Genomic DNA, 22,652 nt, shown 5'->3' on the forward strand with positions numbered 1-22,652 from the left:
TTATTGTGTGGATGGGGTCTAAGGATGCTTTTTAATGCTAAAATCCATTTTTATCTCATGCAGAAATTAATCATAGAAATAACTTGAAAATAAACAAAAAATGAGGGCTTTACATGGAGGCTTAAGAAGCCACCTTCACAGTGCAGTGAATCCAGACAAATGAGCAAACAATTATATTTGATATCAACGAAACATGCATAGCTTTATGGAACAAGAGGAGATATAGATAGAGATTTAAGATAGATAGATAAAAGTCTTCTGGCTATTTAATATGATGGCTTCATTAATTATCCTGTATTAATTATCTTGCACATGACATTGCCTTGTGCTGGAAAGATACTCATTGGTGGCTGTGAACTTCTCTTAAACACATCCTGCTTATACAGTACTTCCAATTTGGGGAGACAGTTCTCAACTTCTGTCAATATTCTGCTCAGAAGTGGTGGGTATAATATCTGAAATACACTGTATTTTTTAACACCTTTATTGCAGTATAATTGATATACAATAAGTTGTACATATTCAAAGTACAATTTGAGAATTTTTAACATATGTGTACACCCATGAATCCATTGACACAATTCAAATAATATATTTTACCCCCTGAAGTTTCCTTGTGTTAATTTTTAATCTTTTTGCCTCTGCTCCCTTCCTGCTCAATGCCACTATTGCCCTGGACAACCATTTATCTGTTTTCTGTCACTTTATATGCATCTTATAGCATTATATATATATATATATATATATATATATACACACACACACACACACACACACACATGTATATATATACACACACATATATATATACACACACACTATATATATAACTGTATACATATATATACTATATATATACACATAATATATATACATAATATGTAATATTTTATATAGTATACTAAATATATAATAAATATTTATAAATAATATATTTATATAAAATTATATAAATATGAATATTTATAAATATATAATATAATTATAATATATATAATAATATATTGTGTATTGTATATATGTATGTTGTGTATTGTGTATATTGTATATATGTGTATATATACACACTATATATATTGTGTATATATATATTATATATTATATAATAACACATTGTACACCCTTTTTTTGGCTGTTTTCTTTTGTGCATTGTAATGTTTTTGAGATCCATCCACACAGTGTATCTATCAATAGTTTATTCCTTTTATTGCTGAGTAATACTCCATGGAATGGATATACCACACTTTGTTCACCTATTTACCTATTGATGGACATTTGGGTTTTGGCATTTTTTGGTAATTACAGGTAAAACTGATATGAGCATTCATGTATACATCTTTCTATGGGCATATACTTTCATTCCTCTTGGGTAAATCACTTATATGTTGGATGGCTGGGTAACATGGTTGTTGAATTTATAACGTTTAAAGAAACTGCTAGACCGTTTCTCAAAAAGATTGTTCCCTTTTCCATTCCCACCAGCAGTGTATGAAAGTTCCACTTTCTCTACATCATTGACCATACTTAGTAGGGTTAGTCCTTCCAATTTTTTCCATTTTAATTTGTTGTAGTGCTATTATAGTGTGGTTTTAATCTGTATTTCCATAATGAATAATAAATAACGTTGAACATCTTGTGCTTGTTTGTCATCCATACAGCTTCTTAATTTAAATTTTTTTTCAAGTCTTTTGACCATCCCCCCCATTGAGTTGTCTGTTTTCTTATTGTTGAAATTTTAGAAGTTTTTAAAAATATATTCTGGATATATTCCCTTTATCAATTATGTGCTTTATAAATTTTTCTCCCATATGTAGTTTTCCTCTTAATTTGATTAACAGTGTCTATTAAATAGCAGAAGTTTTAATTTTTTTCCAGCTTCATTGAGGTATAATTGACAAAAATTGTATATATTTAAGATGCACAATGTGACGATTTGATATATGTATACATTATGAAATGATTATAGAAGTTTTTAATTTTAATGAAATGCAGTTTATCAGTTTTTTCTTCTATGGATCAGGAAGAAGCATGCAGTTTTAATTGCAATCTAGACTATCATTGCTTGCTCCAGAAATGAAAGCATAGGTTCTTGTTAAAGTTAAAATGTAATCAACCATTCTCTGCAACAGAAATCTGAATCCTATAGATTTTAATAATCCTTTATAATCCTTTCCTGTCGTCTTTAGTGTCTTGATATACTCATGCCAAAATGTATTATAGAAAGAACAAACAGTATAATTCCATGCACACAAAAAAATGGAGCCTTTAGTACTACCATTGGGTGCTAAACTGCTGTACATTTTATCGTAAAAATTAAGCATTTAGAAAGAGTGGGAGACAAGAGCTCTATTTATGGCAATTGTGGCCCCAGCACTGGGTTTCTTTATCTCTGTTTTTTATCAGCCACATAATTTTGTTTTTCCACCTTGCCTTTTGGTCCCCTAATGAAGGGGAAATAAAACAAAAGAAAGTGAGTTAGAAATAAGGTTAAAATGAAGAAAGAAAAAGATAAAGAGAGAGAAGGAGGAAGAGGGCTAGTAGAGGATTCCTTAGGCTTGCTACTCAAATTTTAAAGGGTCGTATGATATTAGAGAAACAACAGTTAAGATTAATTTGATCATGTGTAATATAACGTGCATAGAGCAAATACTTACGAAAAAACTTCTTGACGGAATTCATGTGCCTCCAAGAAATTCACAAGTGGATAAAATCCTAGCCATACGGAGATTTTCCATAACAGTTCTCCTCATTAGGGAGAAGGAGTGGTGAAGGTCCAGTGGAAGGAGCAGGAAGGATGTGAAGGGACCAAGTGCAAAGAGGTCAAAGACCTTACCAGGTTTAACTGTTGCCATGGAATCTTGCTTTTGCAGGTTTTGTAAGGGATAAAATAGTTTAGGTGATCACTGAGCAGTATCTGAGACCTATCACTTTAGGTCAAAATAAATAAATATTTTCAAAGTATACGAATGATTTTACTATTTTTCTGATCAAAAGCCCATTTATTCCATGCTATTTACACATGACTTAATGTGCCATTTCCCATATTCTGTGTCAGGTAAATGTACATGCCTTTGTCACTTACTAACTGTGTGACCTGGAGTAAGTTATCAAACATTCTCTACAGCCTGGGTTACTCAGCTTTAAAATAAATCTAATGAGTAATTAACTCATATGTTTATTAAAGTGGTTAAATAGATAATGAATGTGAAGCATTTAGCATCACCTAACACAGAATAAGCATTCAATAAATAATTTTCCATTATTTTCAAAAGAAATTAATATGAAATTACATTGCTCAGTCTATAAACTTGAGTCTGATATTTACATTTTACAAGAGAGTATGAAATTAGAGAAAAATAATTCCTAATTTTTTAAAATGACTTAAATACTAGGGAATATTTGTTTTTTGACTATTCAGACCCTTAGAGTGTTTAGCAGAGGAAAATAATCCATTTCTCAAAATACAAGCTTGTGCTATTAAAAATATAATAGCTATAATTATGATTCCTATTAGATTTTTTGTAACACTCTATTCAGACAAACTGAAAATCTCCATTAAATCAATGATGTTACATTTTAGAGAGTTGCTTTTGCTCACTACTATTATTTCTGTTATACCTATAGTTTTTCCAAAGCAGTCTAATAATTTTCCTATCACTCTGATAAACTCAAGCACAAATAATCAAGCTTTTATTTATTTTTGTTCCCTTTTGGATTGGTTGGTGTTGGCCTGAACAGAGGAATACAGGGAACAAAGTAATCACATGTACATATAGTGTGGCAAAATATTATCATCTTTTGAAACACATATTCTTCTCATAATTATTATTTACTGCATTTGGTTTGAAGTTTCATTGCTACCAGTCATGCCGCTGAGTCTAAAGTTATTCCTTGTAATAAAAGTTTACAGGAATTCGACCACTTGTCTCTTCTACTGTAGCTAATTAATAACCAAAATAAAGATGTAATTTAAAAATGTAATTGTTTAGAATTAAAATGAAAATTACATTGCCAAGAAAAGGGTTTTTCACTGGAAAAAAATGTATATAAGTTAGTGGTATAATTCTAAGATGCATTTTTAAAAGTCTACTTTCAATTAAAACATAAGCTACTATATAGGCCTATAATTTCTTCCATAGTTCTCTTCATCCATTTCTATTTTTGAGATAAATATGTAATTTCTCATTCTGGTATATAATATATGGTCTTATATAGGCCTTTTGAGTTGTTTTACAAGTGATTGTCCAATTTCTATTTGCTATGGGATAATAAAAATGCAAAAATGTTTAAATGGGTGTGTTGGAGGAAGAAAAATATGCTGAGTATATAAATGAACTGAAATGAGAAAGAATGGAGAAAGTGTACTTTTAATTCTTGAGAATATTTCATAGTATTTGAAATATTGATTAGGTTTCCTTATTATTCAGTGCACACATATTAACATATATAAGGTTATCCAAATAATGGTTTTATTTAACTGAGTTGTTTCCTTAGTTTTCTAATTGTTCATTGCTAGTGTACAGAAATTTACCCTTCATTCATTCATTTATTCATTCATTCCTGAAATGAGTCTCATTTGATTATGGTATGTAATCCTTTTGATATGCTGCTGAATCCAATTTTCTAGTATTTTTTTGAAAAATTTTGCATCAGTGTTCACCAGGGATATTGGATTTTACTTTTCTTACACTGTCTTTGTCTGGCTTTTGTATCATGGCAATGCTGGCCTCCTAGAGTGAGTTAGGAAGTTTTCCGTCCTCTTCAATAATTTGGAAGTGTTTGAGAAAAAACCTTGTAAATTCTTCTTTAAATATTTGGTAGAATCAAACAGTGAAGCCATCTCATGCTGGGCTTTTCTTTGTAGGGAGGGTTTTGATTACTGATTTAATCCTCTTACTAATTTTATGTCTATTGAAGTTTTCTATTATTCATGAGTCAGTTTTAGTAGATTGTGTGTTTTTAGGAAATTGTCCATTTCATCTAAGTTATCCAATTTTTGGCACATAATTGTTTATAATATTCTCTTTACATATATATAATGCTTTTTATTTTGGTAAAAACAATAATAATGTCCTACTTTAATTTGAGTCTCCTCTCCTTTTTTCCTAGTCACTCTAGCTAATGGTCTATCACTTATGTTGATCTTTTTAAAGAACCAACTTTTGGGTTTTTTGGTTTTCTCTGTTGTTTTTCTATTCTCTATATCATTTACCTCCATGCTAATCTTTATTATTTCCTTCCTTCTGCTAGTTTTGGGTTTAATTTGCTCTTCTACGAACTATACTAGTTCGTATAGTGTACATTTAGGTTGTTGATTTGAGGTTGTTCTTTTTTTTTAACGAATTCATTTACTGCTATAAATTGCCCTCTTAGCACTGCTCTTACTGCATTCCTTAATTTTGTATACTGTGTTTTCATTTTCAATTGTCTCAAGATATTTTCTAATTTTCATTGTGATTTCTTCTTTGAAATATTGGTTGTTTAAGAGTATGTTGTTTAATTTCCAAATTTATAAATTTCATTCTTCTGTTATTGATTTATAATTTCTTTCCATTATGATGAGAAAAAAATGCTTTGTACAATTTCAGTATTTTAAAATTTATTAAGATTTGCTTTGTGGCCTCACATGCGATCTAGCCTAGGCATTGTTCCTTGGTCATTTGAGAAGAATGTGTATTCTGCTGTTGTTTTGTGGAATGTTCTTTGTAAGTCAGTTAGGTCTAGTCATGTTACAGTATTGTTCACCTCCTTTATTTCCATATTTGTCTTCTGTCTGGTTGTTCTGTCCATTAATGAAAGTGGGGTATTGAGGTCTCCAGCTATTATTGTAGGATTGTCTATTTCTCCTTCCAGTTTTGTCAATTTTTGCTTCATATATTTTGGGCCTCTGTTTTTAGGTGTGTATAATTTTTATATATTCTTGCTGAATTGAATCTTTTTTTTGATTTGATAATTGTTTATATTGTAAAATGATCACCACGATAAGTCTAGTTAACATCCATCACTACACATAATTACATTTTTTTTCTTGTAATGAGAACTTTTAAGATCTATTCTCTTAGGAACTTTCAAATATGCAATACAGTATTATTAACTGTAGTCATCATACTGTACATTACATCCCCCTGACTTATTTTATAACTGGAAGTTTGTACCTTTTGACCCCCTTCACCCATTTCACTTATCCCACCCCGACCCCCTGCCTCTGGCAACCACCAATCTGTTCTCTGTATCTATATATAAGCTCAGTTTTGTTTGTTTGGTTTTTGATTTTTTAGTTAATTGAATCTTTTATTTATATACAGTGTCCTTATTTGTCTCTTGTAAACTTTTTGGATATCTAATAATGAGTGGTATCCAAAATATATTTTAAAGTACTAAAACTCAACAACAGTAAAATAACTCAACTTTAAAAATTGGCAAAAGATCTGGAGAGATACCTCACCAAAAAAAATTCTGATAGCAAATAAGCATACAAAAAGATGTTCAACATCATATGTCTTTAGGGAACTGCAGATTAAAACAACAATGAGATAACACTACATACCTATTAGGATGGCTAAATTCAGAAGCCCTGACAATACCAAATGCTGACAAAGATGTAGAAAAATTGGAACTCTCATTCATTAATGGCGAGAATACAAAATGGTACAATGGTACAGGTGCTTTAGAAGACAGTTTGGCAGTATGTTACAAAACTAAACATATTCATAACATGATCCAGAAATCACAAGCCCATTTGGTACTTACCCATATGAGTTGAAAATTTATGTCCACACAAAAATCTGTACATGAATGTTTATAACAGCTTTATTCAAGATTGCCAAAATGTGGAGGCAACCATGATATCCTACAATAGGTGAATGGATAAATAGTGGTATATCTATACAATTGGATATTTTTCAGTGATAAAAATAAATGACAAAAAGACCAGAGGAAGCTTAAATGCATGTTGCTTAGTGAAAGAAGCCAATCCGAAAAGGCCATCTATACAGCATTCTGAAAAAGATCAGTGGTTGCCAGTCCCTTGGGGAGGTTGGGAGGGAGGGATGTATGAGTGGGGTACAGGGGATTTTGGGGGATATGAAAGTATTCTCCATGATACCGTAATGGTAGATAGATGAAGTTTTACATTTGTCAAAGCCATAGGATGTATAACACAAAGAGTGAACCAGAATGTGAGCTACAGACTTAAGTTAATAATGATGTACTCTTATTGACTCATCACTTATAAGTAATGTACCACCTAATGCAGGATGCTTATAATAGGGGAAACTAAGGGAGGTATATGGGAATTCTCTGTACTTTACACTCATTTTTTTGTAAACCTAAAACAGTTTGAAAAATAAAATATATTAATTCAACAAAGAGTGTGAACTTTAAATCACAATGCTCATGTTCAAATTCCAGCTGTATTATTACAAGCTGATTGACCTTGAGCAAGCTACTGAACTTTCTTGTGTCACAGTTGCGCTTCTTTAAAATGAGGATAATAATAGGACTAATTTCATAGGTATGTTTTGTAAAAATTTGTCAATTTTTGTAAATCCCTAGAACAATGCCTAACATACAGTAAGTCCTACATAAGCATAAACTACAGTCATTTAATCCTCAAAACAACTAGCACCATTTTACGAATGAGGTAAATAACATGTTCAAGGCTAAGTTAGCAGTAGTAGAACAAGAGTTTGAATCCTCATTCTGTCAGAAGCCTGTGTTCTTTCCACTAGATACCCTGTCTTTCCACAATGTGTTTGTGAGCATATACCAAGCTCCTATGTAAACTAAGAAAGCCATGTTTATAGTAGGACCTGAAATTTAACCTATAACTTAAGTGACTGTCATATTTCAAAATAAAGGAATTGAAAATGATAAGATAGTAGTGACATCAGTAAGATGGCAGAGTAGAAGATCCACCAATTGTATCCCTCTTCAGCACAGTCATTTGGAAGCCATGCAAGGACAAAAGTGCCATTGTGGGAGCTTTGCGATCCAGGTAGGAGACCATGAAACCTTGGTGGAGTCCAAAACCGAGGAGGGCCATTTTGAAAAGGCAGACTCATGCTCAGATGACAGACTTGCCAACTGTGGTCCTGGCTACAACCAGGAAACAGCCCTGTGGACTGTTATAATCCCATTTGACTTTGGTCCTGCCATCAGCACTATCTGCCAAGGAACCTGTCAGGAGTCATGCCTGCCCATGCCCTGTATAACAGGCCCACATAATTCAGTCCCATGTGTGGACCCTGAAGTGGCCCATGACCCAGCTTCAGCCCCTCTTAACCACTATTTCTACCCATCTGGGGACCAGGTGGAAGACACACCTGTCTGCGCCCCTGTGACAGGCCCTCCGACTTTGTTCCAACTGCAGATCCTGAAATGACCCTGTAACGTAGCTCCAGCTACTCTCAGCCATGGTCTGGGAACACTCCTACCGTGAGACAAGCTTGTCCATGCCCCAGAGGTAGGCCCACTGACTATGTTCTGTCTGTACATCTGGAAGCATCCCTATAATCTGGCTCCAGCCCCTCACAGCTGCAGTCTGGGAGCAGTTCTGCCTGCCCAGGGACCTAGTGTCTTAACCACTGATATCTGTTGAAGTGATCCTATTTAGAATAGGGTCTTTGAAGATATAATCAAATTAAGATGAGGTCATGCTGAATTAGGGTGGGCCTTGAAGCAATGTGACTGTTGTCCTTATAAGAAGAGGAAAATAGACATGGATAGATATGGGAGAAAACACCATGCAAAGGTGAAGGCAGAGACTGGAGTGATACGTCTACAAGCCAAGGAATGCCAAGGATTGCTGGCAAACAGCAGAAACTAGGAGAGGGGCATGGAACAGATCTCCCTCAGAATCTCCAGAAGGAACCAACTCTGCTGGCACCTGGATTTCAAACATCTAGCCTCCAGAACTGTGAGAAAATAAATTTCTGTCCAAATGCCAATTCATATTTGTATATATCTTTTAAACACACACACACACACACACACACACACACAAATATACACACACACAGTCCCCCCACACACAATGGGCCATATGAGACATAAAACTCTGTAAATGGCTGCTTTCACTCATATTATCATGGATGTATTTTCAGTTCGGTTTTCATAGGTTTTTCTTTTGACTAGATGAACAATAATCCAAATAAATGTTTATCTGAATTCATGTAACTAGTCATGCATAGGTGGAAATCAAGTTCCTCTTTTTTTCTTTTTTCTTTTTTTTGTAATTACCGATAATATTGCAACAGCATCTTTGTAAATAACTCTGCTAGTCTACCTATGGGGTAAGATTTAAGATATAAGGTATTTATAGCATAAAAAAACAGAACTGACATGTCAAAGGAGATGTGCAACAACTTGGTGGATGTTGCAAAATTACCCCCCAAAATATGTAGTACCAATTTTTACTCTTACCCACAGTATCTGAGATGGGGGTTGTTAACTCAGCACTCTCATCAAAAATTAATGTTATCAAAAGTGTTAAGTTATCAATTTGAAAGAACAGTACATTTTTTATTTTTAATTCCTGGGCTTTTTTGGGGGGGATAAGATTTTTGAATCTATATTCCTATGTATTATCTCTATTAAATTTTGGTATGTGTTATTTTAGCTTTAAACATTGAACTGTGGGACTTCCCTGGCAGTCCAGCGGTTAAGACCTTGCCTTCCAATGCAGGGGGTGAGGGTTCAATCCCTGGTTGGGAAGCTAAGATCCCACATGCCTCGTGGCCAAAAAACCAAAACATAAAACAGAAGCAATATTGTAACAAATTCAATAAAGACTTTAAAAACGGTCCACATCAAAAAAATCTTTAAAAACGAAAAAAAATTGAACTGTAACTTTATCTCCTATTTTTCTTTATCTTTAATTCTCTCTAAAAATTTAAATTTCATGGCAATATTTTGTTCTTTGCCAATTTGAAAGTCATTGATTAAACCTGCTTAGATCGGTGCCAAGATATCACTTTGAATTTTTTTTAATGTATTTATTTTATGCCTTGAATCATTTTTGTGATTTATGTTGTGTATTTCATCCTGATTTTAGTACTAAGCCTAACATGGTATTACGTAGTACGTGTGTGTGTGTGTATACACAAAAACATATAAAAATACATAGATTTACACATACACATTAGATGGAGAGAAGGCTTTTTGGAAGTTGGGTGTTATTACAGCGTGTTTCAGAGGGAGAATTGAAGATGCAGAAGGGAGTGGGGAACATTGCAGTAGCCAGATCCTTGGGTAGACTAGAGTAGATGGGATCTAGTGCACAGGTCCAAGGGCTGGTCCCAGGTAAAAGTGTATCAATCATTCTTACAAGAGGAAAGCCAGAGGATGAGGTCACCATTGTGGAAGGGTTGGTCAGTGTGGTGGTGGGACTGTGAAGGAATTCTTTCCTGGAAGTGTCCAGTTTCTTAGTGAAATAGAAACAAGATGATCAGCTAGGAATGAAGAGGGAGAAGAAAGTATTGGAAACTGAAGGGGAAAGAAGATTTGAACCATCCTCTAAACATGGATAATAAGACTATGAAAATAGCAAGCTGGTATTGAGATATCAGGACCAATTTCTGAATTATTTCTATATGTATGTTAGCTTCAATTTAAGAGTTAATACCAATCTTTTATAAGTCAATTTTAGTATAACAGAAATTCCAGATAAAGAGTACCAATTTTTGACACTAACAGTTTTTTGTAACAAAATTTAGTATTTTACATATTAAATGTTTAAAGGAAAGTTCATGCTTAGAATATTGTATTAAACAAAGTAAATATTTTAATGAGGTAATAAATGAGTGTTAAAAATGACTTAAGAAGAAAATATGTAAGAATACTCACCCAAGACCAGTACGTTTTCTGAAAGCTGTTACAGTTCTGTTATTTGCTGCATTTTCTTAATTACTATGAGAAAGCTGTTTAAAAATTACCATTTTAATGGACATTTAAAAATATTTCCTTGAACTTTCCATTAAGTTGTTCTGTTTAATTGTTAGTTTAGAAAACTAAACACTGGTTAATCTGACATCTTGCACCTATATGTTGTAGGTACAATTTCGTTTTCCGTTAAAAGCAGACAAAATGGTGATTCTCAGGAAGACTCAGATGAAGATAAAGATAGACATCTAATACCCTCCTTTGAGAAATCATTATCAGAACCATCTGACAAGTTTGATGAGGAAAAACCAGGTAAATTTATTATTATGGAGAGTTTCATGATCAATTTTCATAAGCCCTCATCATTTACTTATAAATCAATAGATACTTTACATTCATAATACGTATACAAATGTGTATTTCATATATCATCTGTAAGAATTGTATTATTTCAGGATTAACTTGATGTAGTTCACTTTCTGGATTTGTACTGCTATTAAAATTAGTAGATTATAATACTTCAGCTTGAAGGCTGCCTACTCTTTCATAAGTGAAAAACTTTACACATATTTCTGTTACTAAACAAAAAATTTCAGTCAATTTCTAGTAAAATGTTAATGAGTATATCATTTTAACAATGTAATGTGTTCTCCTTTTTTAAATATAGGAGATGGTAGCAGTCTTCCTCATATGCAAAAGAAAGCAAATGCTATTATTTCCCATTCCTGTATTATAAAGCTTTATTTGAATGTTGTTAAACATCGTATCGTTTCAGTAGAAATTCAAAGGAAAATGAGAGTATGGAGAGTTGGAATAGACAGTGCAGGTTTCTTAGAGAGTGGGTAAATGAGTTCTCTTATGGGTGAGTAGCAGGGACGGAAGAGGGCAATAGAGAAGAGTGGGGCAATAGAGAAGAGTGGGTCAACAGGGGCAAAGTTCTAGAAACAGAGGTGTACTGAAGAAGAAATCTTTATTGAATGAATTTCTGTTTAATCAGGATTCTTCAGAGAAACAGATACCACTATGATATAATATAATATAATATAACGTAATATAATACAATACAATATAATGCAATACAATATAATATAGTACAATATAATACAATAACCTATATCTGTAGAGAGAGAGACATTTTAAAGAATTGGCTAACGTAACTGTGGAGACTGGCAAGTCCAAAATCTATAGGGCAAGCGAGCAGGGTAGACAATTAGGTAAGAGTTGCTGTTGCAGTCATGGGTCCAGATTCCCCAGGGCAGACCGGGCAGGCTACAAGCTCAAGCAGGGTTTCCATGTTTCAGGCTTGACTAAGAATTGCTTCTCCTTCAGGTCACTTCAGTCTTTGCTCTTAGGGCCTCCAACTGATTGGAGTTGGCCCATTCACATTAAGCAGAGTATTCTGCTTTACTCAGAGTCTACCGATGAAAGTATTCACATATGTTTTTAAAAAATACCTTTCCAGCAACATTTAGATTGGTGTGTAATCAAACAACTGGACCCCATAGTCCAGCCAAGTTGACACATAAAATGTACCATCACAGAATACATGGATTAAGAGTGATATTTAGGCACTATTCAAAATAGTTTGGGAAGGGAAGAGCAGTTGGGGCAAGCTCGCCACTGCAACAGCTAACTGGGTTTGAAGTGAAGAGAACAATGTTTTTTAGGGTGGTGATGGGGATAGAGAAATACCATGAAAGATGGAAAACATTTCAGAGACTAGCATTAGATGACTCTCTTGAGAGAGAAGACAGAAAGTGAGAATTGATTCCAAAAAATAACAAGTTTTCTTTGTATCTTGTTTGTATCTTGAGGATCTTATCTAAGGGCCGCACAAGGGGAAGGCACGAGAGGCAGGGGAGAGTCCTTATCAAAGTCTGCTGATTCAAGTGTTCTTTGCAGGGGAGGTTGGGGGAGTCATGTTAGGAATTACATCTACTTGTGACTGTGTGGGCTGTTAAATTTTTTTTTAATTAAGTTTCAATTATTCAACATAATAAATCATAAAAGAAACATTCTTATATTAAAATATTTGTGCATATCATCGATTATTTTATTCCAACAAATTTCTTAGAATGAAATCATTGGCTCGAACGGGATAAGCAATTCTTAAACATTTTAAACATGTTAAAGCACTCTTCAAATTTTTATTGATTCAGATTTCCATTATAATGTATAATATTATCTCTTCCAACCTGACCCTCATTAAAGCTGGGTGTTACCATTATGTTTCATATTTCCCTACTTGGAAGGTTAGAAAATTCTTATTTAGTTGTTTTCATTTCTTTCTGTCCCAGCTTTACTGAAGTACAACTGACTATTAAAAATTGTACATATTTCAGGTGGACAACTTGATTAGATATACATATACATTGTGAAATAATCACCACAATCAACCTAATTAACATATTTATCATCTCACATAGTTACCACTTTTTCATGGAAGAAGGTGAAGACACTTATGATCAACCTTCTAAATGAATATTGTTAAAATGTCCATGCTATCCAAAGTGATCTATATTCAATGTAATGACCTATCACAATCCCAATGGCATATTTAAAAATATTTAATTTTTAGGGCAGTTTTAGGTCCACAGCAAAACTGAGAGGAAGGTTCAGAGTTTTCCCATATACATCCTGCCCTAACACATGGATCGTCTCCCCCATCGTTAACATCCCCCACCAAAGTGGTACGTGTGTCACAATTAATAAGCCTGTATAGACACACACACATACACACACACAAGATCTACCTTCTAAGCAAATTTCAAGTATACACTACCACCCTATTAACTGTAATTACCTTGCTGTACATTAGATCTCCAGAACTTACTCATTTTGCATAACTGAAATTTCCCTAATTGAAAAGAAATGTACTACTGAGCAATCAGTAAGAAAAAGACCAAAGTATTACAGGGAATGGAAAGGTTAATTCTGTTTGAGTAGGAATATGGGAAGGCCTGTCTGAAAAACTGCAGATACCTGTACATGCATTTTTCCTAGCTCTTAATCTATCTTGCAACCTGTCATCACACAGCTTAGATTTTTTTAAATAAAATGATCAGCGATATGCACAAATATTTTAATATAAGAATGTTTTTATATGATTTATTATGTTGAATAATTGAAACTTAATTGTTTTAATTTTTAAATTTGATTAATTTTTTTTTTTTTCTTGGCTGCGTTGGGTCTTTGTTGCTGCACGCAGGCTTTCTCTAGTTGCGGCGAGGGGGGGTTACTCTTGGTTGTGGTGCGTGGGCTTCTCACTGCGGTGGCTTCTCTTGTTGCGGAGCACGGGCTCTAGGCGCACGGGCTTCAGTAGCTGTGGCACATGGGCTCAGTAGTTGTGGCTCGCGGACTCTAGAGCACAGGCTCAGTAGTTGTGGCGCACGGGCTTAGTTGCTCCGCAGCATGTGGGATCTTCCCAGGCCAGAGCTCGACCTGTGTCCCCTGCATTGGCAGGCGGATTCTAAACCACTGCAACACCAGGGAAGTCTCGATTTAAAGTGTTTTTGAATAGGTATTATCTGCCCATAAATTTTTTTCCATTTTTATTGAAAAATAATTGTCATACATCACTGTATAAGTTTAAGGTATACAGCTTGATGGTTTGATTTACACATATTGTGAAATGCTTACCATAATGGGTTCAACTAACATCCATCTTCTCATATAGATACAATAAAAAGTAAAGAAAGAAAAAAGAAACAATTTTCTCCTTATGAAGAGAACTCTTAGAATTTACTCTCTTAACTTTCCTATGTATCATACAGCAGTGTTAACTATAGTCATCATGCTGTACATTACATCCCTAGTACTTATTTATCTTATAACTGGAAGTTTATGCCTTTTGACCATCTTCCTTCATTTCTCCCTACCCTCACCCTCTGCCTCTGGTAACCACAAGTCTGATCTCTTTTTCTATGAGTTTGGGTTTTTTGTTATTGTTTTGTTTGTTTATTTTAGACTACACATATAAGTGAGATCATACAGTATTTTTTCTTCTCTATCTGACTTATTTCACTTAGCATAATGCCTTCATAGTCCATCCACGTTGTCACACATGGTAGGATTTCCTTGTTTTTTAATGGCTGAATAAGATTCCATTGAATATACTATAACTTCTTTATCCATTCATTCGTTGATGACACTTAGGTTGTTCCCATGTTTTGGCTATTGTAAATAATGCTGCTTTGAACAGGAAGGTACAGATATCTTTTCGAGTTAGTGTTTTCATTTCCTTTGGATATATTCCCAAAAGTGAGATTGCTGGATCGTATGGTAATTCTATTTTTAATTTTATGAGGATCCTCCATACTGTTTTGTATAGTGGCCATATGAATTTACAATCCCACCAGCGTACACAAGGGTTCCCTTTTCTCCACATCCACGCCAGCATTTGTTATCTCTTGTCTCTTTGATCATGGCCATTCTGACAAGTGTGATATCTCATTGTGGTTTTAATTTGCATTTCCCTAATGACTAGTAATGAACTTAAATTTAATAGTGAATATTCTCTGAATGATAGAAATGTGTATATACAAATGCACATGTATATATGGATCTATTAATTATATATAATGTGTATATCCCAGTGTATTTATATATGTATATGTCTATATATTTATGTCTTTATTGATATACTACTCTTGAAATTTTATACAAAAAAATAAGTACTCTTGGTCATGAGATGGTGAATAATTTTTATTTTTTAAAGTTTTTCTGTAATTTCTTAAATTGCTATAGTGAATACTCCTAATTTTATAATTAGAAAAAAATTTTAATATGTTTAAAGCTTGTAGTTAAACAAAGTTTAATAATTATTATTTTTGTTGTTCATCTCATTAATAAATTATCACTAATCCCACTCTCACCAATAAATTCATATTCATTGTATGTTTTTAGCTCTGTAGGAATTAAATTAGCTTCATCACAATACTACCTTATGTGATAGTCACAGCAATTACAAATAGGAGGTGTTCTTGTCCCCGTGATAGTTAATTTTATGTGTCACCTTGACTGGGTCATGGTGCCCAGATATTAGGTTAAACATTATTCTGGATGTTTTTGTAAAGGTGATTTTGTATGAGACTTACATTTAAATCTTTAGACTTTCAAAGAAGGTTGCCCTCCATAATGTGGGTGGGTCTTACCTAACCAGTTGAAGGTCTTAATAGAACAAAGGCTGACCTCCGCAAAGCAAAAAGGAATTCTATTGGTAGACTGCCTTTGGACTTGAACTCCAACTCTTCCCTGGGTCTCCAACCTGCTGGACTAACCTGCAGATTTTGGACTTACTGAGCCAATTATTTGAGCCATGCAATACAATTCAATATATTCAATGTAATTCAATAATTCAACATAATACAATGCAATGCATTGCAATGCAGTGCAAAACAAAACACTTTTTCAGAAGAGAGAGTCTGAGAACTGCACTGGTCTGGGCCCCTTATTTCATAGATAAGGAAATTAAGGCCCAGAGAGGCTTAGTGATTTACCTAAGTAAGTTAATCAAACATTGCAGTTCTTGGAGTCTTTAAAACTTGACAGTACTGATACGATATGCAAACAATTAACTGAAACTGAAGGTCATCTTAAACTGTAATCTATCTCAACATTGGAGAATAAAGAATAAAGAATATCAAACTGAGAAGCTGAGCAGATGAGAACAAATAGAAAAAACGTGGGTTTGATGCCAGTACAAACCCTGCTGCACAGGGCTTTTATGGTTGACCAGGGTTCTGGTTTCAGGATTTAAGGGTGTGACTTTGGACATCACCGGCAGCAGAAAGGCCTGTTTTAAAAAAAAAAATGTTGGAAAACCCAGATGTAAACATTACTTTCTCACCGCTTAGTCCTGTTAAAAAACAAAATTCAGTTGAGTAAATATGAAGATCTAATTGGCCTGATTCATCAATTCATTAATCAGGCAGCATCCCATCTAGCAAATAGAAAGCTACTCCCAGGTTTTATAGAAATGCTGGTGGAGGGGGTGGGATATGGACAAGGAGGGTATTAGCAGAACAAAAGAAAGGATTGTTTCAGGCAAGGTTACCTCACTAGAGCTGACCAGGAAATTGCAAAAAGTCCATTCCTGGGAGAGGTTGAAACAAGTCTTGGTTTACTGTCCCAGAGGCAAGTGGCTCCACCTTGGGCCTATTCTTTCTTTCTTCTTCTTTTTCTTTTCCCCCTCCCCCCCTTCTCCTTTTTCTCCTCCTCCTTCTTTTTTTTTTTAACAGTCCATACCCCATTTCAGCTTTTTTGGGCTAAATTGCTAGGATCCTCTTTCACACTCCCAAAAAACCAGAAATTTCATGAACTATTTCTGATTTTTTCCTTAGGCTTAATTTTTATGGTACTGGAAATGTAGCCTTGTATATTGTAATACCATAGTTAGATATTTCTACGTATAATATGTAAATACTTTGGGAATTAAGGGGGAAAGGTTAGTTATTTCTTTTGAAATACTAATCCTTAAAAGTACAACACTCTTATTTTTGTGGGGAACTTAGTGAGTTACGGGGCAGGCATGAGGCAGGGAGCTTTCACAGCCCATTCTCATGGCCATGCAGTCTGGGACTTCTCTTATTGCTCAGAAACTGTGATGAAATCAGCTTTTCACCTTCCTCACAGATCTCTTGACAAATGAGTCCATCAGAAAGAGTTTGAAAATGATATATAATTCATGTTTCTCAAATTTTTATGTTAAATATGGTTTTCTGAAACCTAAATTAAGATGTGCTATGTTTTTTTCTTTTTTCAGATGATGCTATTAGCAATTTACAAATCTGGTATTATCTTGAGATCCATAGTGCTCCTGGACCACCCTTAAACACTATTAAAGTGAAATGTATTGCTCTGGTAAGAGCCCCATTAATTGTTCATAGGCTCCTTTTCGCAAATATTTGGGGCATTTGTTGTAAACCTAAATTGCTATTCCTAAAAAATATCTATATTAAATGAGCATTTTGGGATAAATTTTTCAAATTACAGCAATTTTATTTTAAATCCAGTAAAATGCATCTTAAATGCTTATAGAAAACATCTTTTAGTTCAATGGTATCATAGTGGCTGCCCCAATAAGCATTTTACCTGCATGTCGCAAGAATTACTAGAGCAAAATTAACCTTAGCCTACATGCTTTCCTCACACATCTGATAAAAGCAGGATTGTGCTCTCTGGACTCTTTCAGTATTGATTCTTCCTAGTTTCTATAGCAGGCCTTTCACTCTGAAATATATTTCGAGCAACTGGCATAGATTTGGGGTTTTAAATAATAGTGACAAAGAATAGGATTGTCTTATGTGAATTATTAAAGTATTACTAAATCCATGTCCAGAATTATTTGATAAAGTCAAATATTGAGTCTTCATTTAAATAAGATATGAGGACAATATTGTTATTAATCACATTTGGATTTAATTAATTTTCAATTGTTGGTACTCATTTATTTAAATCAAATGTTTAAACTTATGATAAATAATGGTTATTTTCATTTTTAAATACGCAGATGAATTTCTTCATAGAATGATTATTGAGAATCTTCAACTTTCGCTCCAACAGAAAATAAATTATTTCTGTCTGTAAATCAATTATTTGCTCACCTAATCTCTGGGTAAATCTCCATTGAGACATAGAAAATGGATGATTAAACTATTGAAATGCACTCAAGTGCCACTTGCAAAAGCTTTCTCTTCTACCTAGAAAATTATTTAATGGGATGACGATAGGATCATTTCACTCAGTGGAAATGTCCTATTTCCGTGACCCTGTTATCACTGCAGAATCAAATCTTTATTAAAGATTATTTTTAAATGACATAACTTTAATTATGAGACCACTTGCATCTTTAGCTATAGTCAAAAGAGGATGTTAAGGGTAGTGTTTTGGGACTTCTCAGAGGAGGAAGGACACTCACATGAAGATAGAAAAGCAAATGTTTGGTAAATAAGTATTTGCTGGGCCATACAGAGACAATGGGACACAGAGAGAAATTTTAACAAACAGACTTTGCTAGGTTCTTCCTGTCTACACACCTAGTTCACACTAGTCTGTGGTGACAGCTCCCTTCCTGGAATAGGTCCTCTCTCTACATTCTTTTAGGCAGTTAGGAGGAAGGTCAGAGTTCCTTCCTGAGTCTTTTGGGCTTTGATTGGTTTCAGTTTGAAATAATCCACATGCCAAAGAGACATTTTGAGGCGGCAAATTTTGCTTGAGTACAATAGTTATCTCTTTATTGGGACACAGGAGAAAAAAAAAATTTTAAATGGGTCCAGGAGAAATTGGGACCATGAGGTGGCACCTCAAAAAGGGAGACATTGGCTTCCTTACTAATAAGGAGCAAGACCTAGCACCATCAGATGCTAGATTGCTCTCTTTGCAAATACAGGCAGATGTGCTGAACTAATTAAATGTGCACTTTCAACAGAAGTTGGTGGAGAAGGGGAGTCATTTTCAAGTAACTCTGCCCAAATAGGCTACCAATGACAGTGATGTTGCCAAGTTACTAAGTTTTCCCACCTTTCTAATAGTAATTACCTAAGGTGAAAACTTGTTAGCTCTATAACTTTCGGACATGAAGATTTAGTCTTTGGAGATGGTATGGGTTGTTTTAAATAATCCCATCAAATAAACCTTTGTGCACTTCTTGAAGAACATGCTTTCTGAATACTTTCAGAAGTACACAAAAATGGCTGTCCACACCTATATATAGTTTCCTAATATTTTTGACTGCATTTGCTGTGTTTGCTAAACTTTTGAGAAATACTATACTTAATCCTTAGATCATCAGATGTGGCAGTGAAGGTTTCAAGACACTAAGTCTTCTCTGATTTTCCATCTGTATCTCAGCTTTTGTTACATTCAACTCAATTTCCACACCTTCCCTAGAGATGAATGAATGGTTAGAATCTCTTTAAATAGGGTTTTGTAAGAAATATTTACATCCTCGAGGCACATAAATTTGGTTACTTCTTACAGCAGGTTCCAAAAATCAGGTTATATTTATAATAAACAACAATTGGTTGATAGTAGTCCATTCTCTTTTGTGTAAACTATTTAGGATGTCTTCTTGAATCTTTTTTCTTCCAGTTTTATTGAAATATAATTGACATACAGCACTGTATTAGTTTAAGGTGTACTGGATAATGGTTTGACTTACATACATTATGAAAGTTTAGTGAACATCTATCATCTCATATAGATGCAAAATAAAAGAAAAGATTTGTATAACTGAAAATAAAGCAAACAAGCATACAGAGTGTACAAACCTTAAAAACAAACAAAACACCCTAACTCCCACAATAATAGGTGAAAGTGGAATCCTGTATGAGCTTTTAATTCTTTGCTTATTAATGACCTTGATCATTGTTCTCTCTGTACGATTGTTGGGCATTTATATTTCTAGTTGTGTGAATTTGCCTTTAAATTTTAGGTTTTGCTTTTATAAGTAATCAAACAAATTGCTCTTTTCCTACGTGATTTTTTCCCTGTCTTTTCCTGTCAAACATGGAGACCCTTGGCAATCTGAGGATTTAATAAATATTCATATCCTTAAAGAAAAAAAAAAGAGAAGAAAAGTTTTTTCATTGTGATGAGAACTCTTAGGATTTACTTTCTTAACAACTTTTCTATAAAACATACAATAGTGTTAATTATCTTTGTCAGGTAGTACATTACATCCCTAGTGCTTATTTACCTTATAACTGGAGTTTTGTACCTTTTGACCACCTACATCCATTTGCCCCTCCCACCACCCTCTGACTCTCGTAAACACAAATCTGATCTCTTTCTCTTTGAGTTTGTTTGTTTGGTGTACAACATAGGGATTTGATATTTTTATACATTACAAAATGACTACTACTGTCTTGGAAATTTTAATGGGTAATAGCTGCTATTCCAGTTTCTTTGAACACAAAAATCTCTTGTGTATCATATAGTTTGGGGGTGGCAGAATGATGAGCATAATCTACTGTCTTCCCACTGACAGTCAGTAATTTCAGTATACAGCAATGAGCTGAAAACAAATCTTAAGTTTGTGAATAAAACCTTATAGGCTTTAAATTTTAGGTCAGTCATAGCCTTCATAATATTTGTTCTCTGGTCAGTGAAAATTGCATGACCATTTCTTTACGTATTTTTTCATTCTATAATCAACCTTCAATTAAATTCATTATATTGTTAATGGCGAGGCCCAGAAACCTCTCCATAAGTTAGTAAGAGAGAAGCAGAGTTAAAAACACTATTAATCCACTTGGTATCAAATATAACAACATGTATCAGTTGCCAACCATTTCCAATAAGTTTTTAGTTTAAAATTTTAGCCTCCATCATATGAAAACTGTATTTTGAGGTTTTCATTTTATGTATTTTCTTCTTTCCTTCAGGTTTTTATATTCTTTATTTTTTTCTGTGTTAAAGATAATATATCATGAGTATTTGTGCATGTTATTGAAATTTTTGATCCTCATGAAATGTTGAAGTAGCAAAAAATAGCATTCTGCTTTGAATTTATCTTGACAAGTTGTGAAAAATTCTTAAATAGGATTTTTAAAAAATCTCATGGCCTATTTATGTTAAATCAAATATATATATATAGCTGTGCCACAGATAGATAGAAAGATAGATACTGTCTCTCCATATATAGATAGATACATATATGCAGGTAGATATGAATATATCATTATATCTAAATCTTTTTTTTTAACATCTTTATTGGAGTATAATTGCTTTACAATGTTGTGTTAGTTTCTGCTGTATAACAAAGTGAATCAGCTATACATATACATATATCCCCATATCCCCTCCCTCTTGCGTCTTCCTCCCACCCTCCCTATCCCACCCCTCTAGGTGGTCACAAAGCACCGAGCTGATCTCCCTGTGCTATGCAGCTGCTTCCCACTAGCTATCTGTTTTACATTTGGTAGTGTATATATGTCCATGCCACTCTCTCACTTCATCCCAGCTTACCCTTCCCGCTCCCCGAGTCCTCAAGTCCATTCTCTACGTCTGCGTCTCTATTCCTGTCCTGCTCCTAGGTTTTTACAACCATTTTTCTTTAGATTCCATATATATATGTTAGCATACGGTATTTGTTTTCCTCTTTCTGACTTACTTCACTCTGTACGACAGACTCTAGGTCCATTCACCTCACTATAAATAACTCAATTTTGTTTCTTTTTATGGCTGAGTAATATTCCATTGTATATATGTGCCACATCTTCTTTATCCATTCATCTGTCGATGGACACTTAGGTTGCTTCCATGTCGTGGCTATTGTAAATAGAGCTGCAATGAACATTGTGGTACATGACTCTTTTTGAATTATGGTTTTCTCAGGGTATATGCCCAGTAGTGGGATTGCTGGGTCGTATGGTAGTTCTATTTTTAGTTTTTTAAGGAACCTCCATACTGTTCTCCATAGTGGCTGTATCAATTTACATTCCCACCAACCGTGCAAGAGTGTTCCCTTTTCTCCACACCCTCTCCAGCATTTATTATTTCTAGATTTTTGATCATGGCCATTCTGACCTGTGTGAGGTGATACCTCATTGTAGTTTTGATTTGCATTTCTCTAATGATCAGTGATGTTGAGCATCCTTTCATGTGTTTGTTGGCAATCTGTATATTTTCTTTGGAGAAATGTCTGTTTAGATCTTTGCCCATTTTTGGATTGGGTTGTTTGTTTTTTTGATATTGAGCTGCATGAGCTGCTTGTAAATTTTGGAGATTAAACCTTTGTTAGTTGCTTCATTTGCAGATATTTTCTCCCA

At 34.0% G+C, this 22,652-nt stretch overlaps 1 protein-coding gene across 1 annotated transcript in view; it reads left to right on the forward strand.

The window, feature by feature from the left end:
* The window catches only part of CFAP47 (cilia and flagella associated protein 47), a 487,004-nt gene that overhangs the window by 331,061 nt on the left and 133,291 nt on the right, over positions 1 to 22,652 (forward strand). The window contains 2 exon segments of the mRNA XM_059910362.1: positions 11,053 to 11,193; positions 17,645 to 17,742. Coding sequence (XP_059766345.1) covers positions 11,053 to 11,193; positions 17,645 to 17,742 — 239 coding nt within the window.

This window comes from Balaenoptera ricei, chromosome X, assembly GCF_028023285.1.
Source record: "Balaenoptera ricei isolate mBalRic1 chromosome X, mBalRic1.hap2, whole genome shotgun sequence".
NCBI lineage: Eukaryota > Metazoa > Chordata > Mammalia > Artiodactyla > Balaenopteridae > Balaenoptera > Balaenoptera ricei.